Below are 26,169 nucleotides of genomic sequence, written 5' to 3'. Positions count from 1 at the left end.
CCCTCTGCTGCCCCTCCCCTCTGCTGCCCCTGCTTCTGCTGCTTCTGGTTGCTGTTGTTGCAGTTTGACAAGAAGTTGGAGCTACTCTGAAGACAAAGATTGGACTGGTCCTAAGAAGTATGCCACCCCTGTAGAGCCTACAACGGGCTATGTCCCCTTTCCCCTCTAACCTTCCTCTCTTCCCTAGTGTTGTGGGGCTGGAAGGGATTAGGGAGGAATAAGGGCTGGAAGGGAGGTAGAGATATAAGAACCCAGAGAGTAGCGTACAAAAGTATACCACCAGGATGTGCTGGTGGCTGGGAGGTTAGTCAAGGGTGGTCAATCACAGAACACTGGGCTGAGTGGTAAGAACAAGAGTAGCCTCTGCTATAATAGGACAGTCTATGCCAGAGTAAATTCATGAAGGAGAGCACCCTCACAACAATGACAACTTTTATTACAAATCAAGTATTTCCTAAAATAAACCTTATTAAGCTGATTTAATATTTGACCCAACTTTTAAATAAATTTGTTTCAATATTTTTTCTACTTTTCTGAAATTATTTTGTGTGAAGAATTTGGAAGTTGGTTCTGAATGGCTAATGAAGTTTTTGGTATTGATTACAGCTGCTATCTTTTGAACTTTGTTGAACATTAGATTGGATTAGGTAAATACTTCTCTTTCTTGCTACTGTTGGATTAGGTAAACACTTCTTTCTACCATGTCTGGGTAGTTTTGTTTTTGTTTTTCATGTTCTCAATTATATTTTTCAAAGGTATCTCTACCAATTCCAGGCTCTAACTTCGATAACTTTCAGCATCCTACAGGACTTGGCTTTGAACCACCAGTTTATATTTCCACATCACTGTCCATCATGGACGGAAGTCAGGGCAGAAACTCAAGCAGGGAAGGAACCTGGAGGCAGGAACTGAAGCAGAGGATCCATACTTCCTGGCTTGTTCCTCATGGTTTGCTCAGTCCACCTGCCATCTTACAGCACCCGGACCCTCAGCCTCGGGTGGTACCTTCTGCCCACAGTGGGCTGGGCCCTCCCATATCAACCATCAATCAAGAAACCACAGACTTAACCACAGGCCAAGGCCAGTTTACTCAAATAAGGTTCTCTCTTCCAAAATGACCCTATCTTAAGTCGAGTTGACATAAAACTAGACAGAACACCATGTTTAAGCTGTTGTCTGTTCTATTTCAGATTGTTTCTTTCAACAATACCCATTGTAATTAAAAGTCCAATATTCAGTCAGTTTTAGAAAAGAGAATTAGGTATATGCATGATCTAACTGCCACTGGGTTGAAACATTAGATCCATAAAAGGTTATTGATTTACCACAGTGGAACAGAATAATCGAAAAGAAGAACAATAAATTTGGTCTTCAATGGCAAATAACTAGGTAAACAATTCTCTACCCTCAAAATGCCAGGAGCCAGCTATCATGTCAAATTTGACATTGTTGGATAAAAGTGCCAAGGAAAAGAACATCCTGATCCTGACTTGACCACAAGCCAGAGATCAGGGCCAAGGGGTGGGGGTTGGGGGTGGGGAGGAGAAACAAAAAACCAGCCCCAAAGCTTAAAATTCCACCAATCCCTGAGCTTCAAGATCAAGCCACAGAATCCCACCAATCAGGCTTCCCGAGAACAGACCACCCTGGAAGCTCTGCTCCCCAAGAAACCCTATATAAACCTGCCTCCTGCTCAGTTATCTGCTGCCCGAGGTTTTCCCTCCAGTAGATCTCCTGTGTGAGGCTTGTTGTGGGGTGTGACTTTGTGGTACTTTCCTGCAGAGCTGTAACAACACAGCACTGGGGAAACCTTCCCCCTCACCGACATACATATCAAGGTCAACGACAACGGAAGGGACCCCTGTCTGTGATAGAGGTGGTCCAGTTAAAAGGAGGGATTGAGCCAAGAAATGCCATTCTCAAGTGGAACGTTACCAAGTTTCTCCTGGGCTAGAATGACTACAGGGCAAAGCTGTATGAAGCTATGGAAGAGCCCCTGGTGATGGAGGACACGTCTTGCTTTATCTAGACCCACTAATATGTGCTCTGGCATAGTGTCCCCTACCCCTGTCCAGGCCTATCCTGGGAGCCTTTCATTTGCATTCACGATTGCCCATCTGTGAACCAGTGGGCTGCTGGGACAGATCTCAGGATCTCGTGCATAACTGTCGAAAAAAGTTCCTGAGGCCTGGGGGCCATATGCTGGCTCTACCCTGACTGTCCTGTGGAAATAAAATGAAGAAACTAGAGTTGAGGGAAGGTATAATGACATTCCCAAGATAGTTAAAAAAAAACCAAACAAACAAAAAACCCTTTATTCATTTAAAAACAACTCATAGACTGATAGTAAATAACTTATGAATACTAAGTTTATTTCTCCACTAAATATGTAGTAAAAGTAGTGATGGTTTATATTTCTGTCTCTTTGTTTGACCTAGTAGGATATGCTGGGTTTGGTTCAGATTTAAAAGGAGAACCCAGTCTCACATAGATAATATGGAAAAGAATGGAATAGTATTTCAAGCTGTGGAAATTGCCCACCGGTACCACACCAAAACGTGATGCTTAGCTCTGCGAAAGTTAGCTGCAGCGGGGAGTCCAGAGTTGTGTTATATATGGAGAACTGAGCCGAGCAGGCACAGCTCTGAAGAAATAGTTTGTCTTATGAGTCATAAACATTTTTATTGTTTTCCTAAAATTAATTATTCTGTCCACCATTATTTATACATCATCTGGGCTGGAACCCGAGATCCTCTTGCCTCTGCCTCCTGAGTTCTGAGATTATAGCCACGTGCCAGTAGCCCGGCAAGCCGGTGAAGTTTTTTTATAGGTTCTAATACCCTGGGGAAGCTTTCATTTATTTTTTTATTTCACTATCAGCATTACTAGTAACATAAGATTCACTTGTGTGAGGTAATTGAAACTATCCTCGATATTAATATCTTTGTGTGTGTGTCACTACATGTATATGCAAGTCACAGGACAATTCTCTAGAGCTATTTCTTCCTTTTCTGTGGGTTCCAGGGTTTAACCTCATGTCACCAGGTTTGCTTAGCAAGTAAAGTGCCTCTACTTGCGGAGGTAAACCATTTCAAAGGTCTGTGCCCAGTCAGTATTAAGGACAGCTGTTGCCGTAAGTACCCATGCTGTGGTTATTATCAGACTGGAATCTGCATCATACTGCAGATCTGTATTGTGCCTGATTTTTATTTTTATATTTTAAAGTGTTTTACATTTATGTGTGTGTGTGTGCAGGCATACACATGTACATACATACACACACTCCATGTTTGTGGAGTGGGAGGATACCTGTGAGAGTTGTTTTTTGTTTGTTTTTTCTTTTCTATAGGTTCTGGGGACCAGACTCAGGCTGAGTAGCAAGTACCTCTACCTGGATGAGCCATCTCCCTGGTTCCTGAGACAGGTTTTTTCTTGGGCAAGGTCACTGAGAAGAGATAGTGTTGTACTGGTAGCTCTGAGGCCTGATGTGCCCAATGTTCTGAATCACTTAAAAAAATAACCATTTCAGCCAGGCAGTGGTGGTGCTCATCTTTTATCCCAGAGGGCAAAAGCAGGCAGATCTCTGTGAGTTTGACATTCTACAGGTTGAGTTCCAGGACAGCCAGGGCTACACAGAAAAACCCTGTCTCAAAAATTCAAAAACAAAAATATGACAGACTTGGTCAAAATAGTTCAGACGGAAGAGGCAAAATTAACACTGTCTACATGAGTCAAGATGTCAAAAACTTTGGATAAAACCCTAAAAGCATGCCAGGCCATGGTTACGTTTTGCTAAAAATAGGATGTAGTCATTTCTGACTGATCTCAGATTTCCTAACCGCCAAATCCTATTCTCTGCTCAGAGCCCCTCCTACCCCTAACTCTTCAGTAGCTTTCCGTTTACCTACTGTTCTAAACTTTTTTGTAGATGTGTGTTCCACAGTACCACATACACTCAAGTCACAGTACTTACCGTATTCTATTGCAACTATTTAACTACTTCCAACTGCATAGAAAAGCTATCTGAAAGGTGGGCTATCTTTCACCCTGGTACTTCCGGAACCTAATGCGGACATTTAACATAAACAATGTTTGGTAGGTCAGCAGATGAATTGTAAACTACACATACCTCACCCATCTGTTGGTCAATTATTTGATGTGCAATTTCTTCTATGGTCGCCATGATCTAATTGTCAAAATATCTGCCAAAGATGAAAAAAAAATCTTTTTACAATTATGTACATAAAATATTTACTGAAGAAACTGTAAGTGAGATTATATGGTGCCTAAGATTTTCTTTAAAATAATCCAGTACGGGTGGTAGTGTCTGAAAGGGAACTGTCCAGTGGTGTGAAGCCTTCCTCTTGCTCCGACCCCTTAACACAGTTTCCCATGTCATGGTGACCCCCAACCAGAAAATTATTTTTGTTACTACTTCATAACTATAATTTTGTTACTGTTTTGAAATGTAATATAAATATCTGATATGCTGGATATCTGAAATGTGACCCCTGTGAAAGGGTCGTTTGGCTCCCAAAAGAGTCCCAACCCACAGGATGAGATCCACTGGACTAGACCAAATAAGATTTGCCATGTACTAGCAATATTGATGGGACATTCTGGGGGATTCATATTAACTATTCCACTTTTATATACTCTGACATATCAGTTTTAAAAAGCGATTCTACCTCTGTGAGTGGATAAAGCTGTTCCTATAAGCCAATGCTGTTATTTGAAAATCCTCATGCCTGGAGTACGCTGCTTTCTGTGACCTATTATTATTGCTCAGGGAGGTCTGAGGCCCAGAGACAACACAGGCAACGCCACTGCTGTTGGGTGCCCATGAGAACTAGTTGTTATTGCTGAAGACACCATACTCTCTGGTCACAGGACATAAAAGAAATCAGGCTGGAAATGACCAGCTTTCAGTGCTAGAAGGTGTTTCTCAGGCTGAGGGGGCTATGGTGGGGGATTGTTATCTATAGTCTTACTTAGCTGTAGACTTTGTGATGGGATACGACTGCCCAATGAGCAAAATGTCCCCACTGGTACAACAGCAACATGTCTGTTATGGGGGTAACCAATTGCTCTCGGCTAGAATTTGAGGCCTGCTTCACAGGAGGCTACTAATTCATTTTTAGTACTTACTGTAACCATCGTAAGACACTACAGCTGGACAGGCTACGATATAACAAGTGACAGATAGAGATCGCCAAGATCTGAGCAAAGCTGTTTACCGTGTCACCATGCAGTCTGTCTTTCTAAGCCATCATTCCTCTACCTTTGGGTCACGTAAACACTACTGGAGAGAGTTCTGTAGCAGAATACTTGCTTACCATGCCAGAAGAGGCCCGAGCTCGATTCCCATTGACACAAAAGCAGTGAGCATCCAAGACAAGAAGGACTTGCCTTTTGAATCTAGTCTCCACTGACTTTATCACTCTCACTTGGTAGCTTCTGTGTTAGTATTGCAGCCCATCAAGGTTCACACAGGTGTTGCCCGTTTCTTGGCCTTGAGGACGGCCAAATCCTATCTAGTTTTCAAGTATCTTGACGACAAAGCCCACTATGGTTAATCTAATTGCAACTTCACTATTTTTTAAAATTTGTAATTTATTTTGTGCATGTCCGTGTGTGGAGGCCAGAAGGGGACATTGGTGTCCGCCACTATTGCTGTCTATTCCTTTTAAGCAAGGTCTCTCCAGGTTCATGTTTTCTTGGCTAGGCTGGAAGACAGCAAGTCCCAGTAATGCCTGTCTCTGACTATTTTGCAAAAGGTCAAGCATACAGATTTACTCTTACCATCTTCTCGATATTCATCACAGCCTGGCTTTATCTATAGGGTCTGGGCTATCACTTGCTAACCGTTACACGCTAGCTGTACACACTCCTAATCCTTGCAGTTGCCATGCTTCCCATCCTTGACAATGGCTTTTCTCTTCATTCTCAGTGTCACACCATCCCTGATCAACGTGTGTGCCCAAGACAGCAGAGAAAACGAAACGAAATAAAACCGGCGTTTTTTCTTTTTAAAAGTTTTTTTTTATTATGTATATGTATGTACATAGGTTTGTGCACAGGAATGAAAGTGCCAGAGGAGGCCAGAAGAGGGTGTCGGAGACTTTGGAGATGAAGTTACAGGCAGCATTGAGCTGCCCAATGTGGGTGCTGGGAAAGTAACTCCCGAAAGCAGCCAGTGCTCCTAACTGCTGAGCCATTTCTCCAGAGTCCTGTTTTATTTTTTTTAGTGTAGGATTCCACGTAGCACGTCTGGCTTTGAACTTGCTATGTAGCTAAGCTCTAACCCTCCTGCCTCTCCCTAAGTATTGGGACTACAGGCAAGTGCCAACATAGTCTACAGACTGTTGATGGCTTAAACCAGTCTACTGTCCCAGGAGAGTAATTTTGCCACCATACAACAAAAACCTTAAAGTGCTTACCCTCTCAGCCATAGAGGCTGAGTCAGAGTTTCAAGTTCATGGTTGGCCTGTTACAGACTGCTAGAATTCAGAGTTGTAATCCCAACTGTAATAGCTACTAAATGCATAGTTTATTTTATAATACCCTTCAGGCACTTAACCTGAGGCTGTTTCTTCAGAAATAAGACCGCCAACACCATCTCTTTGAGAGGTTAAAGAGTGGATAGGTGAAAATACATGTGTATCTAATGGTCCCTAACAGGCAGTAAGCATTCCATGTAGGTTAGTGGAATGAACGCAGTGCTCACCAAGGGAGCAAGAGGACACGGCAGAACAAGACTTTCAAAGACTTAGAAAAAGCTCATGAAAGAGACAGCTGAATTAGTCATCGAAGGTCATGTATTTTTACTAGGCCGAGGCAGAAATTGAAAAGCTTGAGGATTGGGGCTGGAGAGAAAGCTCAGAGGTTAAGAGCTATGGCTGCTCTTCTAGACGACCTGGGCTTGATTGCCAGCACCCACGCGGTGGCTCACAATTGGCTGTAACTCCAGTTCCAGGGGATCTTACACCCTCTTCCGGTCTCTGTAGGCAGGGAGCACACACATGGTACACAGGCATACATGTAGACGATCTATACAGCCACATAGATTACATCAAATTAAACTGTAAGAGCATCAGGATGCTCCCCTCACTGCCTCAGAGTTATGAACCGTGATCACATCCGCTTGGCCCCATCTCTCCATCCTTTCCACACAAATGGCATAATTAACAGAAACCTCCTCAGTTTATTAAACTATGGATCTCCACCCCATACAAGATCAAGCAGTGCTCAGCACAGGAGTCAGCACACGTCTGGCAACCGTAGAAAGGTTTTTAAATGAGTAGTGACCAAAAGTTAATTCAGAATCAAATACCCAGTAATTCCTAGGTGTTACTGACAGCACAGATCCATCCATGCCATATGGAACCATGTCACTGAGATGTTCTTTTTTTAAATTTTATTTAATGTATGAGCGTTCTGCTGCATATACATCTGCAGGCCAGAAGAGGGTATCAGATCATCCTACCCATGGTTGTGAACCACCATGTGGTTTGCTGAGAATTGAACTCAGGACCTTTGGGAGAGCAACCAATGCTCCTAACCACTGAGCTATCTCTCCAGCACCCACTGAGATCTTTTTCTAGAACACAGAACATGTGCATTTTGTACTGTGCATGCTGTCATGACACAGAACCCCATGGACTCTGCCTGAAACATGCCAGCCCAGACTACTGGGTGCTATGAAGTTTCTTTCCCCCATAGAAACTTTCCTGTTTTTACAGAAACATAGTCGTTTAATGTACATAAAATCATAATGTAATTATTTGTAATCATAAAAAAATTTTCAAATATTTTCCCTACCATCTTTCTTTAGCATTTAATTATTAAATTAGAGTACTGAGGTGGATTGAAGGAGAATGGCCCCTATAGGCCCCTGTGTTTGAATACTTGGTCCCCAGTTGGAGGACTTGTTTGGAAAGATTAGCAGATGTGTTCTTGGAGGAGGTGTGTCTCTGGGGAAGGTTTTGAGGTTTCAAAAGCCCATGCAATTTCCAGTTAGCTCTCATGTGTGTACTCTCTCTGCCTTCTGGGTGCCTTCTTAACCTGTATACTGCCAGGCACTACCCCAGTACCGCACCTGCCATACTCCCCGCCAGGATGGCCATGGATTTTTTAGCTCTCTAAAATTGTGAACCCTCAAATTACATGCTTTCTGTTATAAGCTGCCTTGGTCATGGATGCCACTGAAATAGAAAAAATAAGATGAATACATTACTGGATTGTATAAATTACTGCATGATTTTAAAAACTGCTATTGAGGGGTATGGAGAGATGGCTCAGCAGTTACCAACATATGCTGTTCTTACAAAAGACCAGGGTTCAGTTCCCAGCACCCACATTAGATAGCTTACCATCTTCTGTAACTCCAGCTCCAGAGAGCTGACATCTGGTCTGCATGGGCACCTGCACTTAGTGTACACAACCCCCCAACATATTCACACATGATTAGTATCTTTATTGAAATTAAGTATGTATGTGTATTAGTCAGGGTTCTTCTGGGTAGCCTCTATACAGTAAGGGAATTTGCTGATGACTTACAGTCAGTCTATAGTCCAACTCCCCAGCAATGGTCAGCAGCAGCAGTGAATGGAAGTCCAAAGTTCTAGCAGTTGCTCAGTCTCACAAGGCAAGTAGACGAAGAAGAGAGACTCTTCCTTCGTCCAATGTCCTTATATAGGTCTCCAGCAGAAGGTGTGGCCCAGGTTAAAGGTGTGTACCGCCACACCTGAATCTGGGACTTTGTCACAGATGACCTTGAACTCAGAGATCTCCTTGCCTTAGTCTGCTGGGATCCATAGCCATTATGCCTCAAGATCTCCATGCCAAGATCCAGGTCAGAAACTTGTATTTCCCAGCCTCAAGGTCAGGATCACAGGTGAGCCTTCTAATTCTGGATTGTAGTTCATTCCAGATATAGTCAAGTTGACAACCAGGAATAGCCACTGCAGTATGTATGAATGTATGTGTATAGGTTTTTCAAGACATGGTTTCTCTGCGTAGCCCTGGCTATTCTGGAATGTCCTTTGTAGATCAGGCTGGCTTTGTAGATCACTATCTCTGCCCCCACTTCCTGTGCTGGGATTAAAGGCACATGATCATACTTGGCTCATACAAAATATTTTGTTCATGTTTTTCTCTTCTCCCAATGCCTCCTCATCTCCCTACCCATCCGATTTTATATTCTTTCTTTTCTCTCTTTAAAACAAAGAAGAAAACAAGAGACATACACATAAAAGCCCCACCAAAAAAAAAAAAAACCCACAAAAATGGAAATCAAAATAAGAAGCGAAAGGACAGGAAGACAGAAAGCGCCCAGGCAACAGGAAAATGCCACGGAGCTCCTGTGTTGGGCGTAGCACTTGCCCCGAGGTGAGACTCCACTGGAGAAGCCCTTTGCTAGTTGGAATTGACTGCAGATAGCATCTTGTACAGGGGTGGGGATCTGCCCACTCCCTGCTCAGCGCTGGGACCAGTCTGTCTTGAAGCTGTGCAGGCCTTGTGCTTGGTGAGCACAGTCTCTAAGAATTGCTGTTCTATCCTTTCCTGAAGCTGAATGCTCAATTGCAGCAAGACATTGAACAACATCCCTCAACCATCAGCCCTGTGTGCGCTTTATTTTATTTATTCTGATTTTTAGAGTCAAAGTTTCTCTGTGTAACCCTGACCATCCTAGAACTTGCTTTGCAGACAAGGCTGGCCTCAAACTCAGAGGTCTACCTGTCTTCTGGCTCCCAAATGCTGGGATTAAAGGCATGTCCCACCACTGCTCAGCTATAAAAAGCATTTTAAAGTTAACCACAAATGTAATTTCATAAACTAAAGCTAGCACTTCTATTAAAAATTATAAGCAATATTCACTTGTATTTTAGGACAGTACTGTTTTTTAGTTATGGATTTTTTTTTAAACAAAATCTCAATCATTTGATTTTTACCAATGAAGACTCAAGAGCCAGATGCTGGGGTGAAAGCCTGCTAGCTCAGAGAGACAGAGAAAACAACCAGCTGACCTTCCTCCTCAGCCGATGTCCCAGAAGCAATGCCCCACTCTCAGGCTGTCTCTAAAAACTTTCAACCAAATGTCCCTCCCTTCTGCTTCCTGTGTGTCTATCCGTCCTCCTGACTCCTAACTCTGTTGTTTTCTTAATAATCGTAAATTCACTTCCTGTCACCTGGTTGCTTACTCGACCTATGGTTGAATTTATTTAACCCTGTTCATAATATTCAAGCAGAAAGCTCTTGAATTAAAAGGTATGCACGGTAAGGCTGAGCCACACCTCAACTAAAAACAGGTTTTTCCAGTAAATAACATGATCTCAGGGTTCACAGTGTGATCAAATATTCTCCAATGGAGAATTGTCTAACTCTTTCCAGCCAGGTTGTAGAACACCCAAAGTGATAAGAAAAAAAAAATTAAGTCAAATCATCTTTGTAATATAGATTTATTTCTAGTAATCATGATGATGGGAAAATAAATAAATAAATAAATAAAACCCCTTGGCTTGATTTTTGATGAGACCTTGGCTACAGAGACCATGAAAGTAGCTGAATTGACACCATAATAATAAGTTAGCAACACACTGCAATACACTAAAAGAATATTTAAATATTCTTAAAACTCTTAAAACTGTCCAGCATAAGGGGAGACGAAGCCTAGACAGTTGTTACCGTCAGTGAGAAGCATTTATTTGTATCTTACAAAGATTCCCATTTAACTGCAAAACTTGTGCTTGTGGACACATACAGTGGATATGTGTGTTACCATTAAAATATTAGCAGTAGCTCATGGAAGAGGGGAATCAATAATCGGGGCCTGCTGAAAGAACCAGGCTAGTGACGGAATTCTTAAGGTTTCTTTATTAAAAGGCGCTCCCTCCGACACAATTTCCAGAATTAATGCCACCAGTTCCGTTGCTTTCTTAGCAGGTTTAAGGGAAGTTATTCATTGAGATACCACAGCTAGTGTCTCTATTACAGTATAGTTGTTGCTTTAAGATATGTGTAGGAAGGAAGGAAGCGTATTTGGAAAACTGCTTTATTGCCCTGTGGAGGGGCACACAAGCTGGGAAGATATTAATCTTAACATGAAGGTTCACAGCTAAAAGGTCTCCTTAAGATTTTGCATAGATGTTGATGGAGAAACTGTAGGAGAGTGTGTTGGCCTGTGACAGAATTTAAAGTTTGCAGAAACAAATGTCCTTTCACTCAGTGAATGGTCCATCAGGAGGCACCTGTGGCCAGGATGTCTCCAGTGAGTTGTGTTTGGCAGAACTGTTCATTACAAAAAGCTGTTCTCTTCATTCTGTTTTCCTAGCCTGGCAAACAGACTTGGCTTACAGAGTCCCTCAGCATGCAGGGGCGGCTCTCAAGACACTCAAATCTGAAGGCTACTGAAACTGAAAGACGATGTCTCTTGGTTCGACAGAAATTCGAGTTGGTTAGGGTTTTGTTTGTTTGTTTGTTTCTATAATGATTTATGGCTCTCAAGACTGTTATTTGTCAGATAGTTTTTTAAATATTCAATGATTTAAACATGTTGCTTCAATGAAGTAATTGGAATATATTGATGTTAAAAGATAAAATTTGAAAGTCTTACTAAAAAATAGCTCACATGGAAAAACAGGGTGAAAACTGGTTTTTTTGGAGATGTTTACAGTGGAGATGACTTTATAATGGAAAATAACCTCCTTAGGCAGGAAAGATGGCTCAAGGGTTAAGAGCCTAAATTTCCTTCCTCCACCCATATGGTGGCTCTACCCCCCTGTACCTCCAGTTCCAGACGATCTGAAACCCTCCTCTGGCCCCCAGGGCCACAGTACCCTTGTGATACACAGATATACATTCAGACAAAACACCTATACACATAAATCATTTTTTTCCTGAAAACCTGATGGGGATTACCCTCCCCTAAAAGTCACAAGTTCATACTCCTTTACACCCCAATGCTATACACTAAATGTCAAGGTTTACAAAGCATGCCATCAGTCCAAGGAATTGCCTTGGTAAACTTTGAGCACTTTATCACACTGAACACAAACCATGCTTCTGCAGCACACACCATCTCCTACCACACTTGTTCTATTGACTTCTAAGACTTCACTCGAATTCCCCCCTACCCACTATTTCTGACCGATCCACTATATACTGTGTACAGGAAGAGTTAGCTGGGATTTAAGGACAAACTTCTCTCTCTCTTTTTTTTTAAAGATCTATTTATTTATTTATTTAATTTTTCTTTTTTTGGTTTTTTCGAGACAGGGTTTCTCTGTGTAGTCCTGGCTGTTCTGGAACTCACTCTGTAGACCAAGCTGGCCTCGAACTCAGAAATCCACCTGCCTCTGCCTCCCAAGTGCTGGGATTAAGGACAAACTTCTCTTATTTCTATTAATTCTTAAAACTTTCAAACAGAGGCCCATTTTTCTAGGCTTGATTTTTAAAGGTTGGGGTGTGTGTGTGTGTGTGCACGCACACACACACAGACACACACAGATGATCTTATAGTACTACTTACTCTATGATGTTTGTCTTTGCTATCACTGGAATAGGAATGTCACACTTCACCACACCCACAGTAGAGATTTAGGCTTTGTTGCCTTGTATCTGTCACTGTCAAAGCCTTTCAACTGAAAGTGTTACACAGAATGATGAAATCCGGTTACATTTATCTTCGCCATATGTTTGTTTGTAATGGATACAAGTATCAAGTATCTTCTTTAATGACAGTGGAAGCAACATTAAAACAGCTTTTGAAACTAGAGTTACGAGGCTACAAGGGAACAACAGTACGGAAGCTCTAACCTGGTAACAGGAATTTTGGTTACTGCCACTTGATAACTATAGGTCTCTGGAACGACTGCAACTGGAAAAATTACATTGTATCCAAAGGTTCAAGATGAACACCGAAAGGTTACTGGACACATTGATACAAAGGACATACTACCTTTCCTTTATCTTCTATATGTCTTCAGGGGTTTGGATACATGGTTTCCAAACCAGTCTCGCCAAGAACTCCAGGTGACCTTTGCTGCTTTAGCCTCCTGAGTACCGGGATTATAGGCATGCGTCACCAGCCTGCCTCCTTCCTATAGGTCATCCAGACTCTGTTCTTAATATTAAATGGTCCACAATAAACTCCCACTTTTCTTACCTTCCTTCTGTCCCCCAAACTCCAACTCCCAAGACACGTTCCCCAAACGATTTTCTTTTTCATCTTTGCTGTTTGATTAGAATAGATCAATAATCTCTTTCCAAATTTACCCAAGTGGACATATAAAGTTTAAAAACAATTACCCAACCGGGTAATCAAGCAGACACTGTTTTAAAAACAAAGAAAAACACGTCCCTCGAAGTCTAAGACATTACTAACAACTTCCAAGCAGTGGAAAAAAGCCCTAAAACGGATTTAACTTCAAGTCTGTTTTGTTTGTCCTTTCCAGTTTAGGCTGACCTGCTTAACTCAGGGGTAGGGGACAACCTGGCAATATCTGGACATCAGGAGTCGTTATCTGCAGAAATTGGAGGCAGGGCTCCTAACAAAAGAGCCACTGGAAGCTTTGATTGTGTCCAGTGCACGAGATAGCCCTAGGCCACCTTCCCTCAAAGACACAGCCGCAGCTGATGCAGGTCCTCTCCGTGCAAGCTAATCTTGAGCCGGCGAAGGTGTCATCCCGTAGCCCCGGGGTACATGGCCCCTCCGGTCCCGCGCCCCGCAGCTCCCAGCCCTGCACCCACCACGCGCGCAGCCCCGGGGCGGGGGAAGCGGCGCCGAGACGGAAGCGTTCCCTGTGGGTGAAAGGTCACCGTCCCCGTCCCCGCCCGGCCTCCCACGGCTTTGGGCAGTCCGCTACCGCCCGGCACTCGGCTAACCGGGAGCTGGGACACTCGGGGACACGAGCGCTCGGGCCGCGATTCTCGGCGGTTGGGCCGCCCGGCACCCGACTTACCCCTCCCTCCGCGGCGGCCGCTGGGCTGGAGAGAGCAGAGGCGAGGGGACCCGAGACCAAGGGGACAAGGGGAGCTTTCTGAGTTTGTGTATTTGGGGGTGGGGGGTCAGAGTTCGTGACCCCACCCTCGGCTTGGCGGTGCGCGGTGCTCTTGGCGCCTGCGCGTTTGCGCGGTGGAGAAGCGGCCGGCCGTGGTGACGTTCCCTGGGCGAAGCCGAGGGCCCCGGAGTCCAGCGGCGGTTCTGGAAGTCGATTGCCCCCTGCAGGTGTGGAGGGAGACCGCCACCGCCGCGGCTGCGTGTCCACCCGATGCCCTGGGAGGATAGCGTCAAGTTCTTCCAATAACTGCAACTCTGGTGCCAGGCTTCCGCAGGCACGTGCACTCAAGTGCACAGACCCAAACACAGGTAATTAGAAATCAAGGACAACCGAGGGCTGGAGAGACGGCTCATTGGTTAAGAGTACTTGTGGCTCCTCCAGAGAATTCCTCGGTTTGATTCCCAGCACCCACGGCCTGTGGTCATCTTCTGAAACTTCAGTTCTATTGGATTTGGTGCCCTCTTCTGGTCCACAAACACGTGCAGAAGTACTAGAAGTAAAACTCGGAAGGGAGGGAGGGAGGTGGGGAGGGAGAAAGGGAAGAAGGAAGGAAAGAAGGGAGGGAGGGAGGGAGGGAGGGAGGGAGGGAGGGAGGAAGGAAGGAAGGAAGGAAGGAAGGAAGGAAGGAAGGAAGGAAGACAAGTCTTTTGAAATTGGACCTACCGGAACCCAGACTGGTCTTTTAACTCGTGATCCTCCTGCCTCCCTCTCTAGTGGTATAGGATTTATTTTTTTAAATTCATTTGTATGGGTGTTTTATCTGCATCTATGCCTGGTACACCACAAGTGTGGCTGGTCCAGGCGGAGGCCGTCAGATCCTCTGTATTTGAAGTTGCAGATGGTTTTGGCCATGTGGGAGCCCGGAATTGAACCTGGGTCCTCTACAAGGGCAGCCAATGCTCTTTAACAGCTGAGCCATTTCTCCTGCTCCTTAAAGGAGGTTTTGACTTTAGAAATAATAAACAATCTAATTGGTCTGGGATAGATGTCTTTAATGTCTGGAAAACTGTTATATTAGTCCACTAGTGCTAAGGGGTTTGTGTAGGGTAACAGGGCCCAGGAAAGAACACCCTGACCCTGACCCTGACCCTGACCCTGACTTGACCCAAGCCCAAGACCTTGTCCCAGAGTCTGATCACAGAATCCCACCAATCCTCAGCATGTGAAACAGAATCCTGTAATCACAGGCCACCCTGGAAAACTCCACACCCCCAAGAAATCCTATATAAAGCCCATTTTCTGCTCAGTTCCCTGAAGCTTCTTGAAGAGGCAGCCACTCTCCTGGGTTTTTCCCTCCCAATAAATCTCCTGTGGATGTGACTTTGTGGTATTACTTGGCTCTTATGGTTGCCAGGCTACCTTTTCCAGAAGAGCTGTAACATGATTTGGAGAACCTTCCCCCCTGCCTGAGCAGAGTTATAACACAGTCTGCCTAGAACCCAATCATATAGAAGAACCCAGCAATATGAGAAGAGGCTGAGGCAAAATCATGTCAAATTTTACCTGGCTATCTTTAGCGAAGAGCAAGAATACAACCACTACTGTGTACCTTATGTTCCTAAGGGCTGCAGTTTGTCCATTTTGCTAGACGATCTGTCCCCAGAGAGTTAACAGTACCTGCTAGTCAATAAAGATCTACAAAACGAAAGGTCACTAGTGGAACATCACATTCTGACAGTGGTCACCTGTGGTAGGAAACTCTGGACTGCATTTTAAAGTACTCTGTGGTTCAGACTTTGAGGTGATCTGGAAATTTCCTTTGCATCAAGATAAACACTGTTGAAAAGCAGCCAGATTCAGGGCAGAAACTAAGTTGGGGGGCAGGGAAACTCAAACTTTTCTGTGGTAGGTAGAATAATTGTCCCTTATGGTCCCACTCTCTCATGTCTATAATCTTAGCACTTGGGAGGAAAGGCTGGAGGAACAGGAGCTTGGTCAGTTTGCAGCTAGCCTGGGCTGCACCTCTAAGAAAATATTGCCGTTTCTCTTTAGAATTAAGTATTTAGACATAGAAAAAGGACTTGCAACAAACTTCCGTAGCAATTAGACCATTTCATGCTTAGTTCTCGGAAAGTCTACCTCTACCTTTTAGCATTGCTTGGTTTGCCCATAATGCAGCCTTTTCAATAACCTCAAGTTAGTCCCATAGGTGAACAAGAGGAAAGCACACCGGATTCCAGGGAAAAGGGTCCTCGCAATGTTTTCTTTCTTCTTGGTTCTCAATACACATGCCCAAAGGGATGCTGTGGTTACCATGGTTACCACTCACCTCCAGTTCATGAACTTAAGTCACAAGAAGATGACTTATTAAAACTTGGACACAGTGGCTCATGCTTGGAATGCCAGTACTTGACAGGCCAAGGCAGGAAGATTGTTATGCATATTTGGTGATACCCTGTCTCAAAAGGAACTATGAATAAATGAATCTTGGAGTCACTCTTGGTCACACTCTAGAATAAGAGGCCAGTGAGGTTCATCTTAAAGGTATGGCTTAGAAGACTGTGTCAAAGTACAGATTGGAGGCACACCTACAATCCCCGTTACTAAGGAGGCTGATATAGAGGGTCTGATACCGAAGGCCACCTTGGACTACATGGTATCAAAGACTGAGTACAAACCAAAACCTCTAATAAAGGACTTCACACCAGCATAGATATTACAGTACATTTATTTTGTACGAATTATAATACATATTAACATTATTTACAATGCTATTTTTATAAATGATCTTATGAACAGTAAGATACAAACCATTATCACTTTCTGTAAAAAAAAAAATGTATTTTGAGAAAAACCTTAAAAGTGATTAATTTCTTTTCTGAAATTGGTTCTTACATGCAGCAAATAACTCCACGAAAAAGAAAACAAGTATTTTGATATTTAGTCTTTTAAAACCTCTACCACCTTTAACTTCTTTTCCTAGCAGGCAAATTCCTGCTAGAACTATTGCTGTCTTCACTGTGAGGTAAAGAAACCTCTTTCCTTCCTTAAAATCCTTCCCCAGTAGTAACTAACTTTTCTTAGAAGGGAAAACTCTACAGATTTTTATTTAGAAAATAACATTAAAAATGGCATATGCTCCAGAGAATGTGTACCGAAGAGACTTTTTAGGGACCCACAGAAGAGATTTGACTCAACAAGCAAACATTTATCCACTGCATGTAAGTGTTCTTGTTGGATGTTGGCTACCTCCATAGAACAAGGGAAAGTGTTTTCAAGAACAGAATTCAGTAAGAATGATCAGAGTGTTTATGAGTGGACGATTACAGGAACCCAGGAAAAAGAGTACAAAAAGTCTAAAGGACAGGAGACATCACTGGGAAGTGTCATATAACAAGGGGCAGAGCTGGGCTGACTTGAGGATGGTACGAACAGAGAAAGGCCGAAGCAGGCCAAACTGCTGGGAATGCCACTGAAGTTCACAGGAATAGGGATTAAATCAGAAATTCTGCAGTACACAGATGGCTTTGACAATGCCTAAAACAGACTACACAGAAGAGGGGTTGAAATCAGGAGTAAAAACAAAACAACAGAAACGGTTGTTTTCCTAGATAAGGGCTTGAACCCAGGGCCTCCTACATAGCAAGTGAGTGTGTACCACTGTGGCTCAGAGGGAGAGCTGGAGCATCCACAGGGGATGTAACAGCAGAAGAATGAAGATGGCGAGGACAAGAGAGACTCAGAATCAGATTCCAGAGGTCCAGGTGGTCCTGAAGAAAACAGATGTAAATGGGGAGAAAGCTGGGTGCTAGTCTTGCCATGAATGTGGGCTTGCAGGACGGTGAGCAGAGTAGATCAGAGGAGCTTTGGAGACTATGTCAGCGGTAGCTGCGTCTTGTACTGAGTTAGGCAGGGTGACACCCTGAGGATGAGGCAGTAGGAGCAGCGTTGGGAAAACAGTGAGATTCTTACTCAAGGCAAAACACCTTGGAAAGCCAGTCTTCAATGTATTTAACTAAGGCAGCGAAGATGCAGCAGAAATGCATTGAACAAGCATGGTATCTATCCTTCAGGATCATGGAGTGCAGTGAGGTAGGATTCCTTCTGGAAACTGCAGCATTTTGACTACAATGAACACAATGGAAGTGCACGTAAGGCATACTCCATATGGTGATAATTACACTAGGTTCTCAGATAGGAGGCTCCTCCAGTCCTACACAGCCTACTATGTATCTGGCTAACGAAAACATACTTTCAAGTTGTTTTCCTCAGTGCTATTCCATTGTGTTATAAATCAAAGTGGGGTGTCTGACTTCATTTTTTAAAAATGTCAGTAAATACTCAAAGAATCAAGCTTCTTACTGGAGAAAACAAGGGCTGTCAGGGAAAACGGAACGATACTGGTTACATCAAAAAGTGGAAAGAGGTTCAGAAATGTAGGGTGTGACAAATGCCCCTTTTCATTCTCTTAGGACTTTGGGGTGAGGGTCATGCTCTGTTTTAACTGCTGCAGACAGAGGAAGAGCATTGTTGGGGACACTGGGAATGTTCCCTGCCCCAGCTCAGCCTGCCACCTTGTCTCAGTGACTTTCCAGCTTAATGTAGGAGATGCTTGAGCCAAGACTTAGCGACTTGTGTAATGAGCAGAATTCCAGGGATGCAGAATTGAGATGCCCTCCACTTCTAGACTGCCCTGGCACTGCTCATCCATCAATGTTAGCAACAGAACGAGCTCAGAGAGAGAGAGAGAGAGTGTGTCTGCACAGAGACCCTGGGTTTAGAAATATTTTTAAAAGTAGTTTTATAACAAATTATAAATGCATGCTTATCAAATGCCATTGAATGAGCCAGGTTAAATAAATGGTTGACAGTCTTTAGTAGGTTATGAAGGGGACGACAGAAAGTACAATCTTACATTTAGAATAGGGGTCACGATCTGATAGCTTCTAAGCTGCCTTCTCTAAAGCTTTTCAGAGGACTAAGCAAATATAATCACACTCAGATTTCAGCACCTAAGAGTTACTCTGTGCGCTAACTTCTCTTTATACATATTCAGAGTTTGAACAGTTTATTGATTCTGTCACATGTTAGAAGAAAGAGTGACCTAGCTAATACTTTTTAGACTTTTTGAGGCTTACAAGAAAATTTTAAATAGTTTGATGATTCAAAGAGGACAAAAGGTAGAAATATAAAGTAACAGGAGCCCCAGTTTCCAAAAGGAGTGCACTATAAACGTTACACAGATGCTCACGAGCAAACACTTAGGTGATCCGATTAAAATATGTTTTGATGAACTGATTTGCTTCCTGTGGCAAGGAGGGTAGCATGTAATGTTTTGTGAAATTGCACAGGGCTTCAAATTATGCCACAGCCAGAGACATCCAAGAAAAACTGGACCTGTTACCTCTAGGTCTACTTCATCTCCAGCAAATAGCATCCAAAAGGCCTCACGAAGGTGTTCAGGATAAAAAAATAGTATTTAGAATATAATTCTCTATTATTGATATCACACTAAAAACCATATATTAAGAAGCAGAAAATTCTTGCAGCCTTTAATAGGATATTTTATGGATAACCTGGCCTTTTAGCTGATAGCTTAAACTTAGTCAGCAAAATATTTAAACACTGATGCAATTTGAAGCCTAACTTCATTCTCCTGCTACTAATCAACAATTTCACATGTAAGCTGGTTTGCATGTTAGACAGCAAGTGCACCAACCAGAATTAAGAATACGAAACTTTTCTATTGAGGGACAATGACTGAAAGTCTGTGTGGCAGTACACATCTAAATTCCTAGGATGAAGGAGCTAAGGAAGGGTGGTTAGCATCAGGCCAGCCTAGGCTGCTTGGAAGGACCGTGTCTCAAAAAAGACAGAGAGGGGTGGGGAGAGGAGAAGAGAAGGTGGGGAGAAGAAGAGGAGGAAGAAGAGGAGAAGGAAGAAGAGAAAGAGGAGGAAGATGATGACACTTTAAATGTCAAGGGGAACAAATCAGAGTAGCATAAAGGAATTTAAAAAAATAGTGGTTTTGGATCACTTGTAAAATACATGTTACAGAAAATGTGACAGCCTTTTAGATATAACTACCACCACTGACTTGGCCTCAGAACTTTAAGAGTAATAGAGGGTATTAGGTAACATGTTACCTGCCATATTGTGTTTTTTTCCAAACATTAATCACTGAGTTTGGTGGCACACACATGTAATCCTAGCAGTTGAGAAGCCATGAGTCACAGGCTGGCATGGGTTACACAAGCTCCAGGTCAGCCTGGGTTCCAAAGTGAGCTTCTGTCTCAGAAAACGAAGAGGTAAAAAAAAAAAATCACATTTACACTGAATTGGCAGTTTTAAATAAAGACTGGGCGTGGTGGTACAGGCCTGTGACCCCAGCTGCTTAGAGGCTGGAAGGCTGCAGCTCAGGCTTTGCCTAAGCTACAGTTAGTTCGAGGCCAGCCTGGCAATTGACAAGATGCTATGGGGTGTGGGAGTTTGGGGGTCTGGGGACAGCGTTATCAGTACTGACTCTGCTGGGTGCTGGGATTTCATTTCACAGTTTGAGGTAGAAGCTGGCAATGTGCATCTCTACTGCAATACAAGAAATTCCACCTAAGTTTAGTGACTCCACAGTACTCACTTTCATCAGCAATTTTAACACCGGAATTTCTAAACCAAACATTGCTACTTAGTCTGTGAGCTCTACCTGCACAGATCTACTGACAGTGACAGTGTCATGATGTAAGGCAGAGACAGCAGTGTGGATGGCACATCATCAATAGTGCACGGAATACAGTATTACGGTAAGTTCCCAGTCTCTAAACAGTACTTTAGGGTTCAGTGTGAGTCTCAGAAACAATTCTGACCAGCAAGTAAACATCAACATTTTAATAAATAACACATATGAAAAACAAGTTTAGGAACTGTATATACCTAACAAACCATCTATCTCATAACGACTGTGGGCGGATTTGTCTTGGCGGTGTTCGTTTTTTACGTGGCTTTTGAGTAGCTTTTATTCCATCCTGCTGAACCTCCACCTTGTTGGAGCCGCGGAGGAAAAGCAGCCAGTGCTGCTACAATACTGTGCCCTCCTGAAAGGCGTCTATCCACCTGGTGATAAGAGACATCCGTTAGGCCTGAGAATTGAGCTGTGTGGCACTTGTGAGTGTGGCACTAAGATCTCTCTTACAGCACACTGGGGTTCTTACACAAAGGTGCTAGCTATCCTTTATTTGGCAATGTGATCCAACGTGTCGCCTGGAGAGTGTTCTTTGTGGCGGACATTACTATCTCGTGTGAATGTTCTAACATGTCCTAGAACGAGTGAGAAGGCACAGTAGGTAAAGGTGCTTGCCACCAAGCATGACAACCTGAGTTTAGTCTCTGGGACCTACCTGGTGGAAGGTGGAAACCTGCTTCTGCAGACTAGCCTCTCACCCCTACACTAACGCCATACGAGCGTGCACACACTATAAGGAAGTGTTAAGCATTTGTGTGTGTATGTATATATGAATGTGTACATATATATGAGTATATGTGTGTGTGAGTGTGTATGTGTATGAGTGTATGTGTGTATATGTGTGTGCATGTATATGTAAATGTATGTGTGTATGTGTCTGTGAGTATGTGTAGGTATATATGTATGTGTGCGTATGTGTGTATGTGTGTGCATGTATATATGAGTGTATGTGTGTGTGTATGTGTATGTTGTGTGTGTATGTATATGTATGTACACGAGTATGTGCATGTGAGTGTGTATATGTAAGTATGTGTGTGTCAGTGTGTGTGAGTGTGAGTATATGTGTATTTGTGTGGGGGTGTATACATGAGTGTGTGCACAAGTATGTGCATGTGAGTGTGTGTGAAAGTATGTGTGTGAGTGTGTATATGTGTATGTGTGTGTATATATGTGTGAGTGTGTGTGTGTGTGTGTGTGTCTACTTGGCTATGGGAGACATATGTCATCAAAGGCCCTTACTACACCGCCCTTCCTCTCTCTCAGGTGTCCTGACTCAGTGAGTTTTGGGAACTAGCTATGGGCTTGGTTTTCCCCTTAACCCTATCAACCAAAATTCCCTTGTATGTCCCTTAGATCAAACTTGTTCCATGTTTCTCAATGAAAGGGAACTGATCTGGCACTTAGTCTATGCTAAGATCAAAAATTTACATACAACATAAAAGCTTTCCAAAATCACCTCTCAGAAGTCCTTCCATCTAAAAGCCTCGTCTGCGAGCACACAGCTGCAGCTACTGAGAAGACACCTGGGGTGTGCCCATTCGCTCCCTGGACTCCCTGGACCCCACCCCACCCACCATGCTCACTAAAAAATGACTTTTTACAGTAACGGATTACAGAAGAAAGACTGGAGTGAGCTATGAACATCTGAAGTCACTAAACTGAAGAGTAGCTCGTAATACATTCAGCTCAAATTTCAAGGACAGGCTTTCCAAAATGACACATTTTAGGCACAAATAGCTTATGTTATACTGCAATAGAATACTTTTAAGAAATCCCACAGGGGCTGGAGAAATGATACAGCACTTCTGAGCACCGACTGCTCTAAGGGAACCAGATTCAGTTCCCAGCACCCAGCTGGTGGCTCACAACCAGAGGACCTGATCATTCCTTCTGACCTCCAACAGGCACACATGTGGTACAAGGACATACGTACACACGCAGAAACAGCCATTGTTGCTTACCCTAAAATAGCTGGAGGCAGGGGGATCACAGAGTGTAGCCCATGCCTGGTGGGTACTCAGGAAGGTGTGCATCTAACACATTAGCCTACAAGACTTCCCTCCGAACTTATACTTGTATCCCCAAGAACTTAACCCTAAAGCTGAGAAGACTTGACCCCTAGCTGAAAGCAGCAACATGCTTTGTGAGGCTGACTAAATCAGATGAGAGGTAAGCTGAGCTTTCGGGCAGAGGGGGCCTTCATGTCACAGAGACACAGCTGCAGGGAGTCTCCTGAGACCTTAAATCAAGATTGTTGCTGGCATTCTGAAGAGACTTCCCACCTTAATAGTCGAAAACACTGTTTCCTTCTACTGGAAACAGCCTGTGAGTCTCCTACTGTGCCTGACTTTCCCTGCAGAGTAGTAAGCTAGCAGCAGCTGTTTTAAGCCCTGCTGGTCCGCAGAACAACGAGAGGGGGGAGTTCTGCCATCTCTGGAGGAGAGGGCTTACCTGCATGTCCGCCTCCCTCAGCAGCGTACCAAGTGCTTTCTCTGGGTCACATGCCGACCAGCAGTATGGACAGAACCACCCAACTTCTGTTTTAAAATGACCTGAGTAACAGGTTAAGTCCTTCCAATTTGGATCTGATTTAAATTCTGAGCTGTTCCCTATGCTTTTAAAATGCCACTTAAAAGAACAGCTTGAAAGCTCCCGTAGAAAAGGGAAATCTGCATTACTTACCTTTGAGTGGAGTGGGCATCGTCTGCCTTAAAGACATAAAACAGCATGCCTTTGTGCAGTAGCTGAAACACTTTAGACTCTGAATTCTCATCTTTGACTTGAGTGACAGTAAATCCTAATAAAGGCTGACTTTCCAGAGCTGCCACGTCCTAATTTAAAAACAGACAAAAGGAAGACAGGCTTTTAGGTTGAGCTACAAGGCAGGCTTGAAAGGTCTTGCTTTGTAGAGCTCAGTTCATACACAACACAGGACTTCTAACACCTTGTCTTTACTTAACGAGCAGTGAGCCACCTACTCGCCACCTGCCAGCTCTCAACCTGCTCATAGTGAAGCCAGTGAATTATGGTTTTCACTGTGACCAAGAAAAGTAGGCGATGATCATTCATTTTACAGAGGGAGATACTCAACACTTAGAGCGGTAAGTGGTTCTCACCAAGATCCCACCCAGGAACTCTGGGACTCCTGCTGCTTGGGACAGGGTCTCCCGCTACAGCTCAGGCAGACTTGGAACGCACAGTAATTCTCCTGCCTGGATTCTCCAAGCATGTGCCACCATGTCTGCTCTTCCTTCCTCCTTTTCAGAGTCTCATGTAACTCAAGGTAACCTCAAACTCCTCATGTAACTTGAGGCTGACCTTGAACTCATCCTTTTCCCTTCCAGACTGAAGGCCTGTGCTAACATACCCAGCTGCCCTAGAGGTTTTCACAGGCTGCTGAGACACAGATCACGTGGGGCAAAAAGGCAGGACCCCAGGACAGCTAAGGACAGTTCACGACAAAGCGTATCTTATTTGTGCTGTTGCCTGTACAAGCTGGGGACACCCAGGAAAGACTGGAAGCAGGGCAGTCTCTGTCTTGTGTGAAATAGCATTCTTGTGGCAGTAAAAGCACCTGCATTTTAGGACTCTGGAAAACTCCTAACATTCGAGTAAGAACTCATAGGAAAAAAAGAATAATATTGTTCACATTAAAAGTACTAGTAACAGGCCAAGCATGGTGGCTCACACTTGTAATCCCAGAATTGGGGAAGTTGAGGCAGGAGGATGACTATGAGTTTGAGGACAACCTAGGCTAAACAGTAGGTTAGAAACCAACCTGGGCTCTATCTCAAAAAACCAACGACCAATAACACAGCAACTCCATCTCCTGGGGCCTAAAACAGTGCTTGCTGGGCATGCCCAGGGCCCCACGTGCGTCCTCGGTTCTACATAAAACAAGAGCCCAAAGTCACTCTTAAGAGTCTGCCTTACCTCGCTTGCAGCGTATGTGTAGAGTACTTTGTTTTTGATGACAAACCATAAGTGTTTCCATGGCTTTTTACTGCCCTTGGATCTGTAGAGGTAGCCGCTCATAGTGGAGTCTTCTGTGTTTGCTGACACCTGGAAAAGCAAGTGCTACGTGTAGTTCAGTGGTTCGTAGAACAGCAAACACCACAATAAAAAGCACAGTTACTCGCAACCACAAGCTATTGAAAGCTACACCACGGCAACGTGTCAGAATAACACTGGGTTTTCTCTCTATTTGAGGGAGTTCGGTAAAGAAATCTGCCAACGTGACTGCTCAATGATATGGTTAAGGTTTTTATTATAGATATGAGAACGAAGCCAGAGGCAACTGGAAAAATCCGGAGCAGAGACAGAAAGAAGGAGACTGAACTTGGCCAGCAGACAAAACAGGGCCAGGGCTATCTGCTAGAGAGGGGAGAAGAACCCGGGCTAGAGAGGGCTGAGAACAGCCAGAGCAGGGCAGAGTGAGGACAGCTGGGCTGTCAGATGCCTGTGAGCTAGAGCAGCTCAGGGTGTGTGTGAGGGGGATGGAGGGGATGAGAAGGGTTGGGATGCTGAGGGAGCCTGGATGTCAGCATGCACTCTGATCTGCTGTCAAGCACCCAAAACTTAAGCAGCCATCTTGCCAATGACTTGGGTCATAAAATGAAGAAAACACTGCAAGGCATCAACCATCTCCACCAGACGATTAAAATTTATGTCCTAATGGGGATGGCAATGATACCATTCTTTATGAAATTCAGCCCTGTCAGGTTTAACGGAAACACTTACTTCTTTGAGAGCAGCGGGGATTTTCTTCTGCTTCCTCCCTGATGGGATGCTATGTAAGACTGAAGACAAGGCACTTGAAGGAGACTTGTGATTTCCAGGAGACCCAATCCTAGGGGACAGCTGGTGATCTGCAACAGATCAAGTATGCTCATGTGGCAAGCAAGGGTAAGCACACTACTAACATCAGTAAACAGCGACGCACAAGATGCCCATGGAAGGGATCTCAAGAGACAAAGACAGAAGGCAGGCTGAGCGGGAGCTCAGCTGATGGTGCGTACACTTCTTCAACTGCAAACCACATTTTCCGTGTCTGTAGAATTCTGACACAGTAAGGGACACAGCTCAGTGACAGAGGGCCTACTTTGTGTGCACAATGCCCTGTGATCCGTCCTCAGTACCAAAAGGTAAAGTAAGAATTCCTTATGAAGGGCATGGGCCATGCCTGTCACCCCAGCCCCTGGGAGATGGAGGCAGGAGGATCAGAAGGTCAAGGTCCATCCTCGCTTACAAGGTCCATCCTTTGAGGGAGCAAGTTCACCCTCAACCTGAGTTACACGAGAGTCCATCTCAATAAACCATAAGCCAATCCATTAGTTCTGAAATATACAAGGATACCATCAATCGTACAACCTTCCCTACTGACTCAGAGGTCGATATAGACAACGGAGACATGTATGAATGAATACATGCCTT

The 26,169-nt window shown here is 43.9% G+C and overlaps 2 protein-coding genes across 2 annotated transcripts in view; both read right to left on the bottom strand.

Annotated features, from left to right (window-relative positions):
* Positions 1-14,136, bottom strand: part of Nr2c1 (nuclear receptor subfamily 2 group C member 1) — a 55,702-nt gene extending 41,566 nt beyond the window's left edge. The window contains exons 1-2 of the mRNA XM_028783086.1: positions 13,962-14,136; positions 4,130-4,202 (exon numbers count right to left, since the gene is read on the bottom strand). Of these exons, the coding sequence (XP_028638919.1) occupies positions 4,130-4,183 (54 nt within the window). The 5' untranslated portion in view covers positions 4,184-4,202; positions 13,962-14,136. The remainder of the gene's footprint in view (positions 1-4,129; positions 4,203-13,961) is intronic.
* A 6,731-nt stretch (positions 14,137-20,867) lies between these two features.
* Positions 20,868-26,169, bottom strand: part of Fgd6 (FYVE, RhoGEF and PH domain containing 6) — a 113,067-nt gene continuing 107,765 nt past the window's right edge. The window contains exons 18-21 of the mRNA XM_028783025.1: positions 25,477-25,604; positions 24,670-24,798; positions 23,419-23,567; positions 20,868-21,107 (exon numbers count right to left, since the gene is read on the bottom strand). Of these exons, the coding sequence (XP_028638858.1) occupies positions 21,071-21,107; positions 23,419-23,567; positions 24,670-24,798; positions 25,477-25,604 (443 nt within the window). The 3' untranslated portion in view covers positions 20,868-21,070. The remainder of the gene's footprint in view (positions 21,108-23,418; positions 23,568-24,669; positions 24,799-25,476; positions 25,605-26,169) is intronic.

The sequence above is a fragment of the Grammomys surdaster genome, unplaced genomic scaffold (assembly GCF_004785775.1).
Source record: "Grammomys surdaster isolate TR1022 unplaced genomic scaffold, NIH_TR_1.0 958, whole genome shotgun sequence".
In the NCBI taxonomy this organism is placed as follows: Eukaryota; Metazoa; Chordata; class Mammalia; order Rodentia; family Muridae; genus Grammomys; species Grammomys surdaster.
Note: the sequence above shows the minus strand (reverse complement) of the source record. Positions and strands in the feature narration are given on the sequence as shown.